Source organism: Anabrus simplex, chromosome 1 (assembly GCF_040414725.1).
Source record: "Anabrus simplex isolate iqAnaSimp1 chromosome 1, ASM4041472v1, whole genome shotgun sequence".
NCBI lineage: Eukaryota > Metazoa > Arthropoda > Insecta > Orthoptera > Tettigoniidae > Anabrus > Anabrus simplex.
The window spans coordinates 383,981,659-384,003,649 of NC_090265.1; the positions used below are offsets into that span (position 1 = coordinate 383,981,659).

The window sequence follows — 21,991 nt, forward strand, 5'->3', positions numbered from 1 at the left end:
GGTACCTAACTTGAGACTACGGCCGCTTCCTTCCTTCCTTCTTCCTTTCCAATCCATTCTAATCTCCCCATCCCTGTTTTGCACAGCAGGTAAGGCCACCTGGGCTAGGTACTGGTCCTTCTCACCAGTTGTATCCCCAACCAAATGTCTCACACTCCAGGACGCTAGTGATGGGATATTCGAGTCATTTTACTGAATCGCTTCATTTGATTCCAATGAAGTCACTGAATCGTTACAGCGATCCGATTCACGGCACATCTGAGTCACCATTCCCATTATATCTGTGTACTGTGTTCTGACAAGCAGCAGCAACAACATTCATTGTTCGCTGCTGACGTCATCAGCTGCGAGTCAGCTGAATCATGTGCCGTAAGAGCTCGCCGTTGCCGCGATTCGATTCACTCGGACAGTTGAATGAACTGATACACTGCTTCGAATCATACACTCAGTAGCTAGTGCGTCATACAGCTTTCAGATTCAGGTTTCTCCTGCAACCATATTTTCACATCAAGTTTTGATGTTACAAAGCCTTTCCCCCACAGTGAAAACTCCATTAAATAAGTATGTAGACTTAGATGAAAAAAGTATCTGTACACACAATCACAATGATCTGCATTTAGGGCTGTAGCACAGGTGGCAGATTCCCTATCAGTTGTGTGCCTAGTCTTTTCTTAAATTAATTCGTAGAACTTGGAAATTTCACTGTATTCACCATTTTCTGATTCATCATATTTTTGATCAGGTTATCGCGTCAGCCGTTTCACTTATTCACAGTCCATGTACACCGGTGATCTCGTGATTCGATGATTGAAGTCTTGTGCAATGATGCGAATTGTGAGAAGACTGAGTGGTTCTTCCCAATAAAAAAACATATAATTTTGAGTGGTCGTGAGCACGGCTCATAATCATAAGGTACCTAAGCTAGAGAGAGAGCTGAGTTGAATTAAATAACGAATGTTAAGTAGTTATTATACTAAGATTCATTAAATTACTAAATAGAATAACCTAATAGCCTACCTACTTACTGGCTACTTTGGAATTATGTTTTAACTACCTTTCCAATCCTGCAAATAAATCTATTATTTTAAACCTTCCTGTAAGAAGAGAGCGAGAGTCCGGTTTAGCGTACGATTCTTTCAGTGAGTCATGGGTGGCTTTGTAATACTTTGTATGCCTTGCTCGCAGCGTTAAGTTCGGCTGCCCGCCAATGTCCAGTGTTTCGGTAATGAACCGTGTGTGTGTGTCACTGATCCGTGATTGCGCTACTCAGCACTGTTGCGAGTCAGCTGAATAGTGTACCGTGAGCTCGCCCTTGCTGCTATTCGATTCCCTCGGACAGTTGAATAAAATCGATACACTGCTTCGAATCATACACTCAGTAGGCAACACTAGGACACTGCCCTTGAGGCTGGAGAGGTGGGAAAGAAACAGAACGACAAAGGAGGGGAATTATGCAGCATACAAGAAAGTAAACTTATGTAAAAACACAAAGTAAAATTTCAAAATTAATGTATGTTTATTCTTCACTTTTCGTCCAACTAAATGTGTAGCACAAAATGTGAAATTATCAAGAAATCCTGGGGAAATCATTAACTTTAGATACGTGAAAAAAACTTAAAAGATTGACTGTGCCTTGAAACTTGTCCATACGTGAAATGTCATCTTTATTCATTGTAGAAACCTATATTAATACATACAAAGTCATCATACATAGAGTTGGTATACGTCTTGATACATCAAGTATCTGAATCACAGATATAGTCAGCGATTACAAAACTGTTCCCTCAAACACTCCAACACTCTATCTCCTCGAACTGTAACAATGTTTTTCACCAGATCCTCTACATATCACTTCGTTGTCAGTCCTTTAGCACAACACATTATAGCAATGATTCGATGCATAGTCTACACGTTTTGTAGATATGATGTGTGCAACAATCGAAACTCTTTTCCTTTACCATGAATGATATTAATTAATGATCACACTCTTATATAAGTGCGGGAGTATTGCCTCGTAGAACTGAGGGGGTAAATGAAGAGCCCAATAACGACCTATAAGGCGCCAAGTCTTTATATACTGTGATACTAGGTAAAATGCTTTACCCTGATCAGAAACAGTACATGAGGAAGAAAGTTGCTATGCAGGCCAAAGGTACTGAGTTAGTCGTACTGCCATTCCTACAAGAGCATAACACATTTGGCGAGCCGTATCGGAGCGCAGCAGCAGCAGGCGAAACAGAAGAACCACCACGAGGAGTTGAGTTGCATGATGCACCCAGAACATTCTGAAAGAAAAAAAAAAAAAAAAAAAAGAGAAAATAGTTAATTGCATTGGTATAACATTATTATAATACCGTTTACATAATAGTTATATTGAATGGAGGAAGTTTCTATGAAAGTAGCCGGGATAGTATTGCAGTAATAGGAAATCGTGTCCAGGAAGTAGATTCCACTGTTCGTCTAATTTCTGAAGATGAAAATGTCTTCTATGTATCCAAAAACGGGCAATGGACGGCGTCGACACTTTGAGGCCAAGGAGCCTAGAATCTCAAAACGAATCTGAAATAGTAAAAGCGTGCATCAATTAATAATAATAAAAAAAATCAACAGCCTGATTCCAGTCACTCGACCGAGTCAGGAATGGAATGGATGAAGCCTCCATCTAGCGGTGAGGATAGAAATTGTGCCGGCTGCCGAAGCCTGTCACACTCCTCTGGGGCAATGATTAATGACTGACAGATGAAATGAAATGATTTTGGAGAGTGTTACTGGAATGAAAGATAACAGGGAAAAACGGTGTACCCAGAGATAAACCTGTCCCGCCTCCGCATTGTCCAGCACAAAACTCACATGGAGTGACCGGGATTTGAACCACGGAACCCAGCGGTGAGACACCGGCGCTCTGCCACTTGAGCCATGGAGGCTCCAATAATAATAATAATAATAATAATAATAATAATAATAATAATAATAATAATAATAATAATAATAATCCTTCTCAGGTTTTTAAAGGTTGAAAAGTCACATACGTTGTATCTTCAATGAGACAACATCGTTTCAACATCTTTGTGTTATTATTTACAGCCGATATAATAGTAGACCCTTGAACTTATGCAATAGCTACCCAGTTAAGGAATAAAGTACGACGGTAGGCCTATAAGTTTTCGTTAGAGAGAAAAGGACATACTTGAATTATAGTTACGTTTATATCAGTTAACACAAAAGCAAAGTCATCTCCGTACTGGCCATGAATGGCCCTGGAGGTGTGGAAGGTAAAGACTTCCACTATCCGAAACCTCGGCACTTGATGGGGGTAAAGTGGTTAGCTCTACGTCTGGCCGCTTTTACCCCGAGAAATTAACCTGGTACTAATTTTTTTTTTGTAGGACCATATGCACCTCCGATATAAGTTAACAGGTAAGGGATTATTGTATAGTGTAATTGCGGTTTGTCGTTTTTTCTTATTCGTTATTTTAAAAATCTTAGTTCTAATAGATATAATCATGTTCAATTTGAGTACATTTGCAATATGTTTTTAAAACAAGAAAACGAATCTGAAAATTAGGAGGTTTGATGTTATATTTTCTCAATGTGTTCTAGTAAAGATGCCACAATCAGATTTTTCTTCACCTCACTGAGTTGAGAAAAATTGTGTTCACTTAGTTTCACACGATACCATAAAAAAAAAAAAAAAAAAAACAGGGATGGAAGAAAGGTATGCGGTGTTATATTGCAGTTGATGTCATGATCAGAACCATGAGACTATTTTTACGAAAGAGTTGGACGTCCGGTTAGGGGCGCACAGCTGTGAGCTTGCACTCGGGAAATTGTGGGTTCAAGCTCCACTGTCGGCAGCCCTGAAGATGGTATTTCGTGATTTTTCATTTTGACACCAGGTAAATGCCGTTCCTTAAAACACCACAGCCGCTACTTCCCATCCTTGTATTGCCCAGTATCTTCCATGTGTTAGAGTGACAAATCAGTAACAACAAATAAAATAAAAGGTATTGTGTTTTTCGTAAACCAGGTAATTCAACTTTAATGTCTACAGAAACTCTGAAATATTATCGAAGCAAAATTGCAGTTATACTCACCCATTTAAAACTTTTTTAGTACGAGACAGAGTTCGTTATTCACGGATCTGGCTCGAAGTCAATATATTAATAGAATTAGTATTGGAGAATTTGCGTGTGCCGCAGTGGCGGCGCGTGGATAAAACGTCTGGGGGTTCACTGCTGTGGAACATAACGTGTTCAGATCATTATTGTTACTTGATGTTTACATAGATGTAAAATAGTGACATTGCTTGATTAGAAACGCGACTTTGCTTTGCAGAGACACGACTACAGCTCGAAGAAGTTACCAAAACAATGACGAATGAAAGACAGAGAATAGGAGGTGCAATTACTTTAAGCTGATCCAATTTCCCTTCATTTTAAAGACGTTGCTTAGGTAGGAATAACTTCTTCAAGAACGTGTTAGGCAGACTACTGTTATTATTGTGATTTGACGTATTTTGCTGTTTAATTTTCATAAAACACGTATTACTAATGAAAAGTTTTATTTAATTACATAATCTTGCGGTTAATTACACTGACTGACAGAGCAAATGCAACACCAAGAAGGAGTGGTCAGAACTTTATGCCAACTGCAGGGTAGACTGACGTCACTGAGGTATGCTCATGATATGAAATGCGCCGCTGTGCTGCGCACGTAGCGAACGATAAATGGGACACGGCGTTGGCGAATGGCCCACTTCGTACCGTGATTTCTCAGCCGACAGTCATTGTAGAACGTGTTGTCGTGTGCCATAGGACACCTGTATAGCTAAAAATGCAAGGCCGCCGTCAACGGAGGCATTTCCAGCAGACAGACGACTTTACGAGGGGTATGGTGATCGGGCTGAGAAGGGCAGGTTGGTCGCTTCGTCAAATCGCAGCCGATACCCATAGGGATGTGTCCACGGTGCAGCGCCTGTGGCGAAGATGGTTGGCGCAGGGACATGTGGCACGTGCGAGGGGTCCAGGCGCAGCCCGAGTGACGTCAGCACGCGAGGATCGGCGCATCCGCCGCCAAGCGGTGGCAGCCCCGCACGCCACGTCAACCGCCATTCTTCAGCATGTGCAAGACACCCTGGCTGTTCCAATATCGACCAGAACAATTTCCCGTCGATTGGTTGAAGGAGGCCTGCACTCCCGGCGTCCGCTCAGAAGACTACCATTGACTCCACAGCATAGACGTGCACGCCTGGCATGGTGCCGGCCTAGAGCGACTTGGATGAGGGAATGGCGGAACGTCGTGGTCTCCGATGAGTCACGCTTCTGTTCTGTCAGTGATAGTCACCGCAGACGAGTGTGGCGTCGGCGTGGAGAAAGGTCAAATCCGGCAGTAACTGTGGAGCGCCCTACCGCTAGACAACGCGGCATCATGGTTTGGGGCGCTATTACGTATGATTCCACGTCACCTCTAGTGCGTATTCAAGGCACGTTAAATGCCCACCGCTACGTGCAGCATGTGCTACGGCCGGTGGCACTCCCGTACCTTCAGGGGCTGCCCAATGCTCTGTTTCAGCAGGATAATGCCCGCCCACACACTGCTCGCATCTCCCAACAGGCTCTACGAGGTGTACAGATGCTTCCGTGGCCAGCGTACTCTCCGGATCTCTCACCAATCGAACACGTGTGGGATCTCATTGGACGCCGTTTGCAAACTCTGCCCCAGCCTCGTACGGACGACCAACTGTGGCAAATGGTTGACAGAGAATGGAGAACCATCCCTCAGGACACCATCCGCACTCTTATTGACTCTGTACCTCGACGTGTTTCTGCGTGCATCGCCGCTCGCGGTGGTCCTACATTCTACTGAGTCGATGCCGTGCGCATTATGTAACCTGCATATCGGTTTGAAATAAACATCAATTATTCGTCCCTGCCGTCTCTGTTTTTTCCCCAACTTTCATCCCTTTCGAACCACTCCTTCTTGGTGTTGCATTTGCTCTGTCAGTCAGTGTACATCAGAATGGCAAAATTGCCAAATTAAAATCCCTTCAAAACCTACCACGTACGGCAAATTTTAACCTCGCGCTCTGACAATGCTTCGGCTAATTTCGGAACTGCTCGATGTAACTCGTGTCTATCGCTGGTCCAGTTGCCAGCGATTCCTGGGCTATGTTTTCCCTGCTTCTCATAACCCCTCGCCTTGCGCACCCTCCTTATGTCTCACGGCTCCGCGCCTTCAGTCCTGAAATTGAACCTATTCGCTGGTTCCGGAGAGCAACCAAGTGTTGATGTCAAAAATACCGCTACGCGCGCTGATATACAGAGCAAATTTAAGGAATAGGCTCTGATAAACCATTTTACCTGGACTTATCTATTTCTAAGGGGTTCACTGAACCACTGAACATATAGAACGCGCCGCTACTGGTGTGCCGTGACTTTTTGTTTTGTTTTGCAGAGTATTAAGTATACACTGGTGGAAAATGAAATCCCAACACCGAGAAGTCATTAGTTGGGAGTAATGCAATTTAGGCTACGCAGTTTTGTAGGTAACATATTTATTTGATTAAAGTGTCCAGGTCACAGGTTCAAGCATGCGCAAGAAGACATGTGGCATTCTGGTACATAATCGCTGTAGTCGCCACGATTTTGAATGAATTGTGCCATACAGGTGCAGTATATCATTTTTGGGACGGAGTTCCACGCCTGTTGCACTTGGTCGATCAAATCAGCGACGGAAAATACTGGTATTGGATGACACTAGATTTGTCGTCCCATACGTGCTCTATGGGCGAAAGGTTTGGTGATCTCAGAGGCCAAGGCAACTGGCCTACACTCTGTAGATTATGTTGGATGACAGTAGCGATGAGGACGAGCGTTATCCTTTTGGAGAGCACCTCTTTGAGTACTGCGAATGAATGGCAGCACAACCGGTTCAGTCATCAGTTTGACGTACAAATCCGCTGTCAAGGTTCTTGGGATAACAACGAGAGGGCCCCTGTTTTTTAAGTAAAACGCTCTCCGGACCATAATTCCTGGAAAAAATCCAAAGAAAAGCAGCTCGATTTGTTCTGGGTGATTTCCGACAAAAGAGTAGCGTTACAAAAATGTTGCAAAGTTTGGGCTGGGAAGAATTGGGCGAAAGGAGACGAGCTGCTCGACTCAGTGGTATGTTCCGAGCTGTCAGCGGAGAAATGGCGTAGAATGACATTAGTAGACGAATAAGTTTGAGTGGCGTCTTTAAAAGTAGGAAAGATTACAATATGAAGATAAAGTTGGAATACAAGAGGACAAATTGGGGAAAATATTCATTTATAGGAAGGGGAGTTAGGGAATGAAAAAACTTACCAAGGGAGATGTTCAATAAATGTTCAATGTCATTGAAATAATTTAAGAAAAGGTTAGGAAAACAACAGATAAGGAATCTGTCACCTGGGCGACTGCCCTAAATACAGATCAGTATTGATTGATTGATTGATTGATTGATTGATTGATTGATTGATTGACTGGTGTAGGGCCAGTGTGTCGACCCCACAGACAGTTTGGTTCCAAGCGCTCGCCTGGACTCCTTACCAAACCACGTCCATAACTGGCACCAAGGCAGAAACGGCTCTCATTGTGAGAACAACAGTTATCCACTCCGCCCTCCAATAAGCTTTAGCTTGACACCACTGAAGTTGCAGATGGCAGCGATTCGGAGTTAGTAGCATAAACGGTACAGAACGTCTGGCTCTAAGCTGTCCCTTAAGTAATCGATTTCGTACAGTCCGCTGTGTCATTCTGGTGCCAACTGAAGCTCTAATGGTTGCTGCAGACGCAGTACGATCCACCACAGCCACGAGGCGAATACGGCAGTCTTCCTTTTCCGTAGTGGCCCGCGTGCGGCCGGAATCCGGTCTTCTTGAGACACTGTCTTCCCGTGGCCGTTGTTGCCAACACCGACGCATTATGGATACGTCTCTGCCAAGTTTTTCTGCAATATCACGGAAAGAACATCCACCTTCTCGTAGCCTTGTTAAGCGGCCTTGTTCAAACTCAGTAAACTGCTGGTACCGCCTTCTTCGTCTCCTTAAAAGCATGTTTAACTCAAATCGATCTTACAACGTCAATAGCGGAGGATGACTAACGCCCACGAAGTGTACAGTGCGCATTTAAAACAAAGTTGTTTGTGAGGTCGTAGTGGAGCTACTAACACCACTCTTCGTCGACTAGCGCGCAAATTTGAATAGGCGTCATTCAGATTTGCAGACACGCCTACTGAATTTCATTTATCCAGCATAAGTTCTTCTTGGTGTTGGGATTTAATTTCCTGCCATGTATTCTAACTTCCACTCAATGATGTAATCTGAGAGACTAAATTTGATTCCCAAATTATTGGGAACCCTTCTATTTCTATTTTACCAACAATTAATGAGTTGTGAGAATGCATGTTTCTCCCCCTGTAGGTGGGTGCATTAGAATACATCCTCGGTAGCCCCAGCTTGTCGTAAAAAGGTGACTGAAAGTGGGGACCAGGGTCTCTGAACTCTTGAGGGTGGGTTGGTGACCATGGTTCCCGTAGCTGTGTTTGTCATTGCTTCCACTTACCTGTGTCTGGCTCGGTATTAGGTTTGCGAGGCCTACGGAGTCTTTCATTTTCACGCCCTCCGTGACCCCTTGCATTTCTTTTGCTGATACCTTATCACTTTTCGAAGTGTCGGTTCTCTTCCAATTTTCCCTCTGATTAGTGTTAACCGAGGATGGTTTCCCAGTTGTACATCCTCTTAAAATAACGTACTCAGTGTTTTCATTCCTCCCCTGAAGGGGAAGGCGGGCCTCCTAGAAGGTGATGCCATCTCTCAGGCCAGGAAATTTGTGTTGGAGGTGAGGGGCTTGGTGGCCATGACCTATTCTAGGAACTGTCCCGGCATTCGCTTAGTGCAGGAGAATGGAAAAACACGGGCAACCATTCTCAGGACAGCCGACAGCGGGGACCAGCCCCTCTCCGTCCCCCAAATGCAGAGGCGTAGCCGTGGCCATCGCTCTTGTGCTCGGTTGGTCGTTCGGAGTGCAGAGCTGTCGGACGACGGACCAGCCGTGGTTTAGGCCGAACCCTAGTTTGCAACCGCCGACCTAAACAACAATATTCACCTCCAACACCTTTTGTATGCCGCGCTGCTGCTTTGCATCCGCAAGTGGATGGTTACATTTTAAATCAACACACCAAAGTATGTATACATCAGTCGACATATTTGAAGCAATTTTCGGTGACACTAATTTGGAGGTCTAGGCAATATTATTTTATTCAATTAAAGGATCACTTACTTGCGAAGCTGTTTCCTTGCTTCTGGAAAGGAGCTAGGATCTTCTTTCAGGATGTATTTCCGTGTGCCAAGAACGTAAGTCTCGAAGTATTTCCTCCAATCTAGATTCTTAATATCGAAGTTGAAAATCTCCTGGTCTCGCGGATGCATCTGTGCCATTAGGAGGTGGACATTGTTGTTACTGAAGTTCCATTCATGCGTTGTGAAGTACTCGAGACAGTGCAAGGCTCTCTGGAGTTTGTCTTGTATTCTCACCATACTGCAAAAACAATTAAAATGACAGTATATTAATAAGAGGAATGAAATATTTATTTAACCTCCTCTTATCAGAGGCTACAAAATGGCAGCATTTAACAAAGTAGTGTTAACTATATTTTAACTTTTAAAATGGTTTATATGTTACTTTACATTCGCCATTAAAGGTACCATTGATTCCTAATCAGAGATACCGAACATTTAAATAACGTCATATATTACATTAAGGATTTTTTTTTTTCATTTTGAAAGTATTTAGCTAGAATATTGAAAATGTCACCCAGGCACTATCATCGGCCCACTAACTTCGATATTTCTGCTGGTGCTGTACTTTTCTTTGAGGTAAGGAATTGTGGGTTCACAAATCACGTTCCCCGAATTCACTACTGTACATGTGAAGCACGACATTAAAACCTTTTCTTTTATCAATTGCCTCGTTTAGCAGTATAGTAAACTTCCTCACGAACTTTTAAACCAGACTCCTGACCATTTGCTATAATATTACGAATTGAATGTGACTGATGTTTTTCCCCTACTGTAGTTCTAAACGATGGCACAATGTCCATTGAAATGAAATGAATCCACAGCCTGTTTCCAGTCATTTGACCGGGTCAGGAATGGAATGAATGAAGCCCCATCTAGCGGTGAGGATAGGAAAATGTGCCGGCTGCCGAAACCTGTCGCTCTCTTCTGGGGCAATGATAAATGAATGATTAATGAAATGAAAAGATTTTGGAGAGTGTTGCTGGAATGAAAGATGAGAGGGAAAACCGGAGTACCCGGAGAAAAACCTGTCCTGCCTCCGCTTTGTCCAGCACAAATCTCACATGGAGTGACCGGGATTAGAACTACGGTATCCAGTGGTGAGAGGCCGGCGCGCTGCCGCCTGAGCCACGGAGGCTTCACAATGTCCATTCTATAATGAAATTCAGCATCAATAATAATAATAATAATAATAATAATAATAATAATAATAATAATAATAATAATAATAATAATAATAATAATAATATATCAGCCAATCACCGATCTTTACATATGACGCCACCTATCAAACTACCGTGTCAATTTCAACTTTCCTGTGTTTATTATCACATCACACCACCGTAATTAATGTGCTACTGAACCAAGCGTCTGGCTGCGCGGTTTGAGTCACTTAGCTGTCAGCTTGCATTCGGGAGATAGTGGGTATGAACCCCGCTGTCAGCAGCACTGAAGATGGCTTACCATGGTTTCTCATTTTCACATCAGGCAAATGCCGGTGCTATACCTTAATCAAGGCCACGGTCGGTTCATTCCTCCTCCTAGCCCTTTCCTATCCCATCGTCATCATAAGATCTATCTGTGTCCACGCGACGTAAAAATAAAAATACTTGGTTTGATATCCTCCATCTCCGGCTGCAACATCCTTTATCTCAAACTTGATTACATTTGAATAGGGACTATTATTTTAAGCCTCAAACTTTTCTTTCGTGGATTATACTTTTTTCTCGAAAATGTATTCAATGGAGTCAACTAGACACGATTCTAACAGGCGTTCGGTCATTCAAACATTATTTTGTAAAAGGAAATGTGTGTGTCCTATATATAGGACAGTAAGATTTAGGGGAGATTATTTTTGAAAAAAAAAACTATGTGGAATGCTAAGATGTGTAGAATATCCATTATTTCCCATTTAAGCTATACACTGACTGAGCAAATGTCATGGGATAGCGGAGCACTGATGTGCAGGTGTGTTGTCTGCGCACCACACGCCCCCTGTGCCAGCGGCAGTTGTATAGCAGTGGGTGAGCAGTGGCTCTGCATATGACAGGTGTAACATGGCATGTCGTCGTGAGCTGACACCGTTCGAACGGGGTATGGTGGTCGGTGCCCGACGGATGGGAAGTGCGATTTCGGAAGTGGTGTGGGAATTCGGCTTCACACGATCAATCGTGTCCAGGGTGTATCGTGAATAGTTGAATGTGGGTGTCACCGTCCACAACAGACGAACGACCGGCCGTCCAGCCACCCTCGATGACCGTGACCGGTGATATCTGAGACGGATTGTCAATAGTGACAGACGGGCAACCGTGCAACAAAATACGGCTCAATTCAACACAGGCCGTACTAGATACGTCTCCCAGTGGACAATCCGTAGGAACATGGGTTCTATGGGGTATGGGAGCCGGCGCCGCACACGGGTGCTACTGTTAACCCAACGTCATCGGGCACAACGACGCGCATTTGTCGCCAGTCGCCAGGGATAGACACTGGAACAATGGCGTAACATGATATGGTCGGACGAATCACGATTTCAACTGCACCATACCGATGGGAGGCACCGTGTATGGCGCAGACCACATGAAGCGATAGATCCCGCCTGCCTCGAAGGTTTGGTCCAGGGCGCTGGTGTCTCTGTTATGGTCTGGGGTGCATTTTCCCGGTATGGAATGGGCCCCCTAGTTGTTCTGGAAGAGATTTTGAATGGCACGCGGTATGTTGAGCTGCTTGGAGACCATCTCCACCTATTTTTGTCCTTCCAGCGCCCACATCGCTCCCACGTCACCCGGGAATGGTTCCAGGAACATGCAGCGGAGGTCCAACGACTGCCATGGCCACCCAGGAGCCCCGATATGAACCCTCTCGAGCATATCTGGGATGTCCTGGAACGCAGGCTCCGTGCCACGGATCCTGCACCTACAAACAGACCAGCATTGGCGGCCGCTCTGCAAACGATTTGGTGTCAGCTGCGTCCAGAGGACTACCAGGGACTTGTCGACTCACTTCCACGGCGTCTCACTGCAGTTCGCAGGGCCAGAGGAGGCCCCACACGCTATTAGGTGACTGTCCCATGACATTTGCTAAGTCAGTGTAGAATGTTCATCAATACAATATGAAATTATATTTTACTGACAAACTGTTAGAGTATCAAGTCACTTGCCATAAAAATCACATATTCACGTAAATAAGAAATGTCACGGAGCATTGCATTTATTTCTTTTAGTGATATGCCACAAAACACTTGACATACAAATCAGTGTCGCATTTTCTGCCCCGCGTTGTCTTCTAGTGGCAATATTGGCATCTTGTCTGAGATTCTTGTGAGATGATCAAATGGTCTAGACTGTCGTATCTAGAATCAATGTATTCCATTCGTGACGATTTACTTGGTCCCTCTTTTAGTTGTCCACTGATTTGTTTCTAAGAGTGCAGTAACAACACGTCACCTGAATGCCAGGTGATTGAGCCTCTCACTGCTTTGTTTGTGAGGAAGCCATTCATGCATTCTGCCATACAATGTCAATGAAATTGGGAAGGGCACTTTTTACTACGAAAGGCTACTCGATACAGAGATGTATTTTGGTCTGCACGATCGACCTCCCTTATGTGCCTATTTTACACGAAACTACTTTTAGATTGAGAAATTTGAATTATTCTCTCTCCTTTTCTAGAATATCTAGAAACAATCTACAATGGGTAGACCAACACAGTGTTAAATGCTACACTAACGATATTATAATTCCACTGACAAATAACCACTTGCCCTCCAGCAGTTCTGAAGTAAAAATAAACTTCTTGCTTCATTTTCTAATCAGCAGTATTCAAAAGGTTCATTTCAATGACCTATTATCTTAAATATTGGCTGTAGCCTTGAATTTTATGCTCCTTTTACGTTAGTAACAAAAGAACACTTTTAAAAAAATGAAGGAAATCGTGGGTTGGTATCTGGATTCAAAGACTTGAGGACATCACAACATAGCAATCCCTGCGGAGCTGAGTGGCTCAGAGGGTTGAGGCGCTGGCCTTCTGACCCCAACTTGACAGGTTCAATCCTGGCTCAGTCCGGTCGTATTTCAAGGTGCTCAAATACGCCAGCCTCGTGTCGGTAGATTTACTGGCACTGCGGGACTAAATTCCGGCACCTCGGCGTCTCCGAAAACCATTAAAGTAGGACGTAAAGCAAATAACATTATATTTATTACATTGTAATACAACACTACTACCCAAGCCATATTCTTTGTGGTCATCCTAATGTCCAGGGCAGCATTATCTGGAGGTGAAATGAAAGCTTCAAGACTAGGGAGAGAGCCACCTGCTTGTTATATTTCTGTATCTCCAAGGTTTAGTGGCTTTCCATGTTGCAAATGGCCTCTCCTAAAGACGACAATACAAGACATGAGTTAACTACACTGATGTAATACAAGATCAAAACTCCAAAACATATGCCGTTGTGTATATAGGACAGTAATCTTATCTGGGTAAACAAGGCAAGCGAAAACAAAGGCTGTATTAGAATGCTGAGAGGTAGAACTGTTATGGGTGGACACCTAATTTATGCACCAGGGTCGTTCGACTTGAAAGACATTGCAACCTATGGATTTCACAACCTCAAATTTCCGTCGACCGTGGCCGGGATCGAAATTACGGTCTTGGGTTCAAGAAGCTCACCAACCACTCGATCACTAGTACTGGCTGAACTACAGCTCTAAGAACGTTACAATATTAATATTACGAGTAGAATAAATCATAAACCGAATCAAAAAATAGGAAGGTAGAAAATAATAGGTAACTATGACGGAATTATACATTAGAAGATGTCTTATTTCGTTCCAGGAGTTTCTGTTTAATTCATCAAGTGCGTACGATGGAATATTGCAGCTGGAGATAGAAGAAACAATTTAAACAGACCTATTTCAAATCATGGAAATTATAGTAATGGATGGAATAATCTGAGTAATGTAGTACTTTCAAGAACATCAAAATAATTACAGACAGAAGAAACTAATTTTATACAGTAATTTCAAGTAATATGCGTATAAGGGGAGTTGAAATAAACTAACTGGCTAAAATTGCTTAACTTCATGTGCCTCTCTTTCTCTGATAATTCTTCAGTCAGAATTAATTTTGTGATATACATTGTGAACATTATGCGTTCACTGACCTAGAACGAAGTAACCTTCATTGTTTGAATAACATTGTCTTTTTATTTTATTTTAAGCAGTTTTTATGGGGGAAAAGGTACTACATATGTATTTAATTCAGAGAGTGACAGAGTTTATGCTATGACTTTATCCAGTGTCTTCTTTTAATTCCTTTGATGCATCTCAGAATATTTCCAGTTCAGTCGTTAAGTTCTTTTATGCCTACAAGCATTCACACTGTCACATTCTAGAAATAAAATCGATGTTATTCACTAAAAATACTCGCAGAACAAAACATTGTATTACAAACCACAGGCAGCCATATTTGTTATAATAAAGAAATCATCTCAAAGAAGGAAGTTTTATGTACACATTCGTGAGAATTAGTTTGGCTTTGAAAATATAAAATTTGTAATATAAGGTAAACATATAAATCATATTTATACGAGTTTTTAAACAAATTTAATAACGAAGTTAAAAATGATTAACCGAGATGAACATTTTTAATGGTCAATTTTCGATTATTAACGTTCCAATTTCCCTTAATCCGCACCTGAGAACTATTTTTGGATTGTAATCATTGTCTTTACTATTTTAGAGTATTTTCTTCTATACCGAGAAATTTCACCCTTCGCAATATTATGGGTCTCGTCTCTCTTTACTTTAAATTCCTATGAATGACTGACAGCAGTTTTATATTTTGTGCGATTTCTAGTCAGTTCTTTTCAGCTCTATGAATGTCCAGCAGCCTAAGTCTTCTACGAGTATAATCCGGTTCATGTACTCTCTCCGGGGTCTGTCTCTAGCATTGTTTCATTCCACAGTGCCTTCCAGTATCGTGTGTAACAGTTCCTCATGTTTTAAAATTTGCTCCATCCAAGTGTCTCTGCTCTCTGCACGACTTCCTCGTTTCTCACTCTGTAGATCCATGAAGTCACTGAATTAGAAAATATCATATACCATTTCTTCCTATTACGATACAAGAAAAATAATTTCCAACATTAAGTTTCTCGATACGTAACTCCGTCAGATGTATGGAAATGAGCCCACAGAGGACGTAATTTGTATTTTAAACTTCGCTTATATGTCGTAAATAAATTATTTTGTCTATAGTCGATTTCGTCAACTTATTCAATGCAGAGTGAAACGCAAGATGATTACCTTCACTAAAATCATAATAATCATACAGATTTAAGTATAATAAGAACTATACCAACAGCATGCCAGATACTGTCAAGCTTCCTCTGTTATCCACAGTTCGTTATTTGTCATGGCCTATGTGCTCAAAGCTGAGTAATAGTTGAAATTCTTCCTTTTCTTCTAATTGAATTAAGATATTAACAATACACAAATCTATAATTAATATATATGACACAAAACGAAAAAGTAAATGGACACATGTGGGTCAAGGTAATTTCATAGAGAAACTTGTAATTGAATTATACTGTGAATAGTGGCGGCGATTAGGAATGACGAGGGGAGGGGGGCAGTCACCCCCCCCCCCCACTTTGTGGAGAGAACATTATATTTTCATTCCATTTTAGACACCTGAAACTAGGAATTACGGGAATGATTAAAAAGTAATTTGTACAGCTAATTCATTCCTTTATTTTCTTTCATTTTTAATAAACCCGGGCACTTTATCTTGTCTATCAATTTGTTTGCCCCCTCATTTCTAATTCCCAATCGCCCCTGCTGAGAACTCTTCATCAAAGATAATACTGATACTACAACAGAATGTCTTATTAAACAATGTGAAGGCGGAAATGTTTTATTGGCAAGTAATATATTCTGCTTATTTATGTATAAGGGGCGATGAAAATGGTCACCTGCCAAAAGTTATAGCAGAAAATATCGTACCTCAAAAGCAAGACATTTATCCTACTGGGTAATGAGATGGTCAATCAATCAATGCTGACGGAATCACATCTGTACCCAGTCACAGACGTTGCCATCCGATGCAAACCGATGTCCACGAATGTTTGTTTTTTTTTTCTTTTTTTTTTTCAGCTCGAATTCCCTCATGCGATTTTCACATCTTTGGGGAGCTAAGAAAGGGAATTTGTGGACATCGGTCTCCATCGGACGGCGATGTGTGTCACTGGGTACAGATGCAGTTCCGTCGAAAGCCCACCAGCTTTTGAAGAATGGGATTGACCGCCTCATCACCCAGGAAATGGTCAACCAGGTGTATGAGCGTTAGAGAGTTTGTCATACGATACATCGTTTGAAAAAAGTAATTCGATATCTCGAATCGTTGTCATTTTATCAGCTGCTGAAATAAGCCAAACAGATCACTTTGCGGGTGAATTCAATTGGGTTTTGCGAGGCCATGTTGCTAAATCTGCATGTGGGCTAAGATCGACTTGAGAGTCGTGCCGAGAAATCAACATCAAAAACAAACACACCATGGGTTTCAGCCTTTCTCGTATGTCACCGTAGGGTAAGCACTACTTGCTCGGAGGTCCGTGTTCAGATCCCTGCCCTGGCGAAGTTCTTTTCTTCTACTGGTGCTCTCAAGCCGGTCTTGAGGCACGTGGAGGTGTATCAATCCCGCCAAGCAAAATCAATTTGAATTCGCCCGCGAAGTGATCTCATTGGCTAACTTCAGCAGCTGATGAAGTGACAACGGCGCGAGATATCGAATTACTTTTTTCAAATTATCGATCAATATGACCCACCCTATAGCGCTTATATATCCGGTTCACGTTGTTTCCGACCACCCTGTATGCAAGCACCAGGCATTAGTTTGCATAATGTTGTGCTGCTTATTTTATTTTGTTCATCCTTTCAGGATCGTGAGTAGCCTCGCGATTCCCGATAATTATTATCATGAATTACCTGGCGCCAGCGGTTATCACTACTGGCTGGAGATATTATTCCTATCATTTTATTTTATTTTATTTTATTTTATTTTATTTTATTTTATTTTACTTTGTTCATCCTTTCAGGATCGTGAGTAGCCTCGCGATTCCCGATAATTATTATTGTGAATCTCCTCGCGCCAGCGGTTATCACTACTGGTGGGAGATATTATTCCTATCATCTTATTTTATTTTACTTTGTTCATCCTTTCAGGATCGTGAGTAGCCTCGCGATTACTGACAAACGCCGATTACCTGGTAACCTCCAGACTCCAAAATGCAGTGAACACCGCGCGGAGAGCACAATACTCCCGCCCACACCGAGCAGTGGTCGCTGCATGGAGGGTCTTCTTTACTTATCACAGCATGTTTGTTTGCTTATTTTAAGTCTATTTGTTTGGTTCATTACTAACTACACAGGGCCCAAGCTGGAGGTGACCCATTGGAAATAAATAAAATAAATAACTGCTCGATATTGATTACTGAGTTAGTGAACTACACTGTGACTTACGATATACACTGTTAAGTACTCACATCGGTTTCTTTCCAACAAGACGTGAGGCCAGATCTATTACGTAGGCAGGAATTGTGTGGAAGGCAACCACACAGACGCTGTTCATTAGGCGACTGCTCTTGAAACTACCTCCAGGATACCACAAGACATCATTGAATGGGTGTTCCAGGATGTACTGGGATCCAAACTCTTCTATGTCGCCCCATCGCACAGGATTCGTCGCTCCGGACGTGCAGTTGTACACGACGATATTGTTAGGTCTGTAAAGAGAATATACTTTGCTTTCAATGCACTGAAAAACAGAACACTAATTTAAGTTACTTCTCACCTCTAAGTCGGGAAAGGTTCGGAAATGACCAGCGCTCGTTATGAACAATGTCTAAATGTTTCATAACACACAATTTCCACAGTTAAATCTCCTTCACTGGTTAATCAAATCTTTGAATTTCATTGAGTCATCCTTTGTAAACTAATTTAAAGCCTCAAAGGGATAAGGAAATAGAGTGGTAAACTCACCTGTTGGTAGCGGTGTGCCACGCTACGGAAATGAGCAAGTTGATGGCTACGTCCACGGGCACCAAGTCGGCCTTCATCCCTCTATAGCAGAGGACTGTTCGAAGAATGCCTTTCCCAGCGCCTGCGATCATACCTGTAGGCCCATTCAGGTTGTCCACCCAACCAGGCAGGGGTTCTCGCCACGCTGCCGTCACTAGAATAGGACAACAAGACGCATATATTGTACTGTATGGTTAAATCATAGTACTCGAATACTTTTGGCTGGTTGCATAACTCTATTTGTATTTACGAGGGTCGAGTCATAAGTCATGGCAACTATTTTTTTCTCGTGAACAGGAGATAACACAGAAAATCTAAGATATGCATTTGGAACTATAGGGCATGTACTTATGCATAGTGCCTGAAGACAAATTCTGACTTCAGGAGATTCTCGTAGGAAAGTGACAGAACACAGACCATTGGTAAACATAGTTTTATTATGGTATAGACAGCAAATACACAAGACTACATACAAAAGACAGGTCTCCACTGGTTACAAACCTTCGAAATAATCACCCAAGGTTTCCACTGTGCGTTGCCAGCGGTGGGGCAGGCGCTGAATACCATTCGCTGCATGTGTATCACTAACGTGTGATACCTCTCTCCGAAATGCTGTTACATGTTCTCTTTGTTATTAAACCGTTGTCTACCTAATGCTTCTCGCAGCTCTGCATGGCATTGGCGTGCATTTCTTCCGCGGTGAACTGCTATTTTAATATACGATCGTTGCTCCTGCCTGTTGACTTCCATTTTGTGACGCTCTCACTCACACACTGAACTTGGAGAACGCTTAGACCCACGCTGTTGTTTACATACACCATCTAGTGGCATCATACGCAAGTACATGCCGTACATTTCCAAATGCATATCTTAGATTTTCCGTGTTGTCTCCTGTTCACGAGAAAAAAATCGTTTCCATGACTTATGACTCGACCTACGTATTTTTCTGGAAAAAGGTGGGTATATTGTCATCTAAGTATAAAGAGTTATCTTACTTATATCGAACTGAAATACAATAATTTACATGGCTATATACATGCTGGAAATACATAGCAGGTCCCGTGATCTATACTGAAATTCAAGTTAAGAGCTTAGGAAAAGTATCCTTCCGCATGTGAGCACGTCCCCTGTTCCCCCTTCCCGTCTCGTCCCGGTTCTCCATCTCCGCCATAACCAGCTTATCATTAACGCCGTGCGTCCATCTGACAAGTACAGTACTTCATTCTGAAATAGTGAAGCATCAAACGAAATCACTGCCTTTCACATAGCTGTACTTTGATTACGTACCATACCTCTTTATTCCTTCATTGACCATATAAAACCTACAGATTACTGACGAATTCCGAGGCAAGAGAAGCAAGAATTATTTTTGTTTCATAATGCGATTTGTGTGAGGCACATGGAGACTTACAACATACGTATACGATTCCGCTCTCTTGCAACGACTGTCAGTGGCAGTTTATCATAGTTAAAAAAGCTTAAAAACCCACCGGTGAGTGGGATTGCAAAATACAATGCTTCCAGGAATGTTGTAAATATTATAGTCTCGTCATTCGGAAGGTAAAAACGAACTCATGATCCTCTCATGACAACATTTCTGTAGGTAGAGTGCGGTTGCGAATATAAAGTAAAGTACACATTATTATTATTATTATTATTATTATTATTATCATCATCGAATACGCCAAAGATCCTATTCTCATACCGTGTTAAGGCCCTTCCTGTTTTATTTACGGCGAGTGCTGAGCTGACACATCATTCTTTCCCTGGAGACTTGGATTTTCCATTCCAAGCGAGCGGCGTAAACACTGTACACAGAAACGCGAATCAGCTGCGCGGACTTTTTCACGTCTTCCCCAGTCCACAGTGGATTCTAATCTCGTAGGCTACTGTAAACGTTTAAAACAATTTGGTTTGGATATTCTACTTTATTTTCCTCTACTTTTGTTAGCTTTAAAGTATTTCACAGGGAACTCAAGCGTCAGAGCTTGCTCACAGCTGGCAGCCATTATGAATACTGAACAGTGAACACGCTGTTGCAGCCAGTAGCCCAGTATTGCCAACAGTTTTCTTGGATCCATCTTCAACGTTCCACCTATTATGCGAACTTATCAACAGTGGAATGAACTCGAACAAACTTACTAAGTACACAGTGCAATAAGATATCAATATCACATTAAATTATTATTATTTTGCTACATACACCACTGAGAATAATAACTATTCACAGCCATCTACGTATGAAATATAAGAGTTGGTAACGAACCCGAATAACATACAACCTGTGACATATTTTCCATATTTACACAGGGCAAAAATTTTAATTCATCAAGTCAGTTCACCAGAATATCTAACCAAACTGAAGGAAGCTCCTGACTTCAGGAACAAGTAACAAACTAGGGAACTATTTGGCGCTGCGGAAGCCTTTTCACCGACCAGAAGTCTGACTAACATCAAAGGGACCGCTAAGGTCTTAAGTTGACTCTCAGTATAGGAGTAGCGAACCTTCCTCTTACTCGGAGGCCTAGGGTTCTATTCCCGGCCAGGTCAGGTATTTTTACCTGGAAACTGAGGGCTGTTTCGAGGTCCGCCCAGCCGACGTGAAAACAACAGAGGAGCTATCTGGCAATGATTTAGCGGCCCCGCTCTAGAAAGCCAAGAATAACGGCTGAAATTATTCGTCGCGCTGATCACATGTTACACCGTATTCTGCAGGGCTTCTGGCTGAGCATCGGTCGCTTGTTAGGCCAAAGCCCATCAGAGCTTTAGCGCCGTGTTTTTTCTTTGAGAATACAGAATTTTTAGGTTTCCTAATGTTAGGTTATTTACTTGTAGGCCTACTCTGTATTGCACGTACCAAAATAGTTACCTCGATAAAGAACCACTAGTTTCGTTCAAAAGATTTTATGGAAGAAGTGTTTTTCTCTTCATCTTTTTTTATTCTATGGTCAAACTTGTAGGCCTTTGGGCTGAACAGCGATTGCTTAGTAGGCCAAGACCAAACAGGGCTGTTGTGCCGTGGGGTTTGGTTTCTTTGTTCTCTCCGCTGTTACACTCAGTGCAGTCCGTTGCATCTAGATGAGGTGTGACTTTCAGTTCAGTGGTTCCTCGTCTTGAAAGGATTTTTTTTCAAAGATCATGAACTGCTACTTCATAGACGAGATATTGCCCAAGAGTTGTTAAATGCTTGCTGTTAATGTGTACTATTGTCAAAATAAAGATAAGTGGAAAGAGTTCCGACAAACAGGAAGGAGATCGTAATGTAGGAACATATTCTAAGCCAAGGGTTCAATCGCACTGTAAATTAATATACAGGACGTAACAACATTCAAAGTAACATTAGGGTATGTTTCTGCATAAGTAAAGAAGAAATACGAGTTACATCAACATGGGTCTGAGTTATCGGTCAAGTATTGTACTACAATATGACCAAAAATGATGCCTGTCGACTGAGGTAACTAAATACATTCAGGAAACTCAGAGTCATAAAATAGCATCTATGTTTCACCTCAGTGCGCTGGGGCTCACTGTTAGAAACCTCACCTTTCCAAGACACCGGCCGGCTGGCACACCGGTAGTGATATAATTGCTTTCATTCCAT

General features: G+C 42.3%; 1 protein-coding gene across 4 annotated transcripts in view; it reads right to left on the reverse strand.

Moving 5' to 3' along the window:
• Positions 1 to 1,492: 1,492 nt before the first annotated feature.
• Positions 1,493 to 21,991, reverse strand: part of LOC136866384 (putative fatty acyl-CoA reductase CG5065) — a 234,392-nt gene continuing 213,893 nt past the window's right edge. For all 4 annotated transcript variants that reach the window (XM_067143296.2, XM_067143306.2, XM_067143313.2 and 1 more), the window contains 4 exons: positions 18,352 to 18,544; positions 17,856 to 18,095; positions 9,300 to 9,557; positions 1,493 to 2,285 (listed from right to left, as the gene is read on the reverse strand). In XM_067143296.2, the coding sequence (XP_066999397.2) occupies positions 2,138 to 2,285; positions 9,300 to 9,557; positions 17,856 to 18,095; positions 18,352 to 18,544 (839 nt within the window). In that variant the 3' untranslated portion in view covers positions 1,493 to 2,137. The remainder of the gene's footprint in view (positions 2,286 to 9,299; positions 9,558 to 17,855; positions 18,096 to 18,351; positions 18,545 to 21,991) is intronic.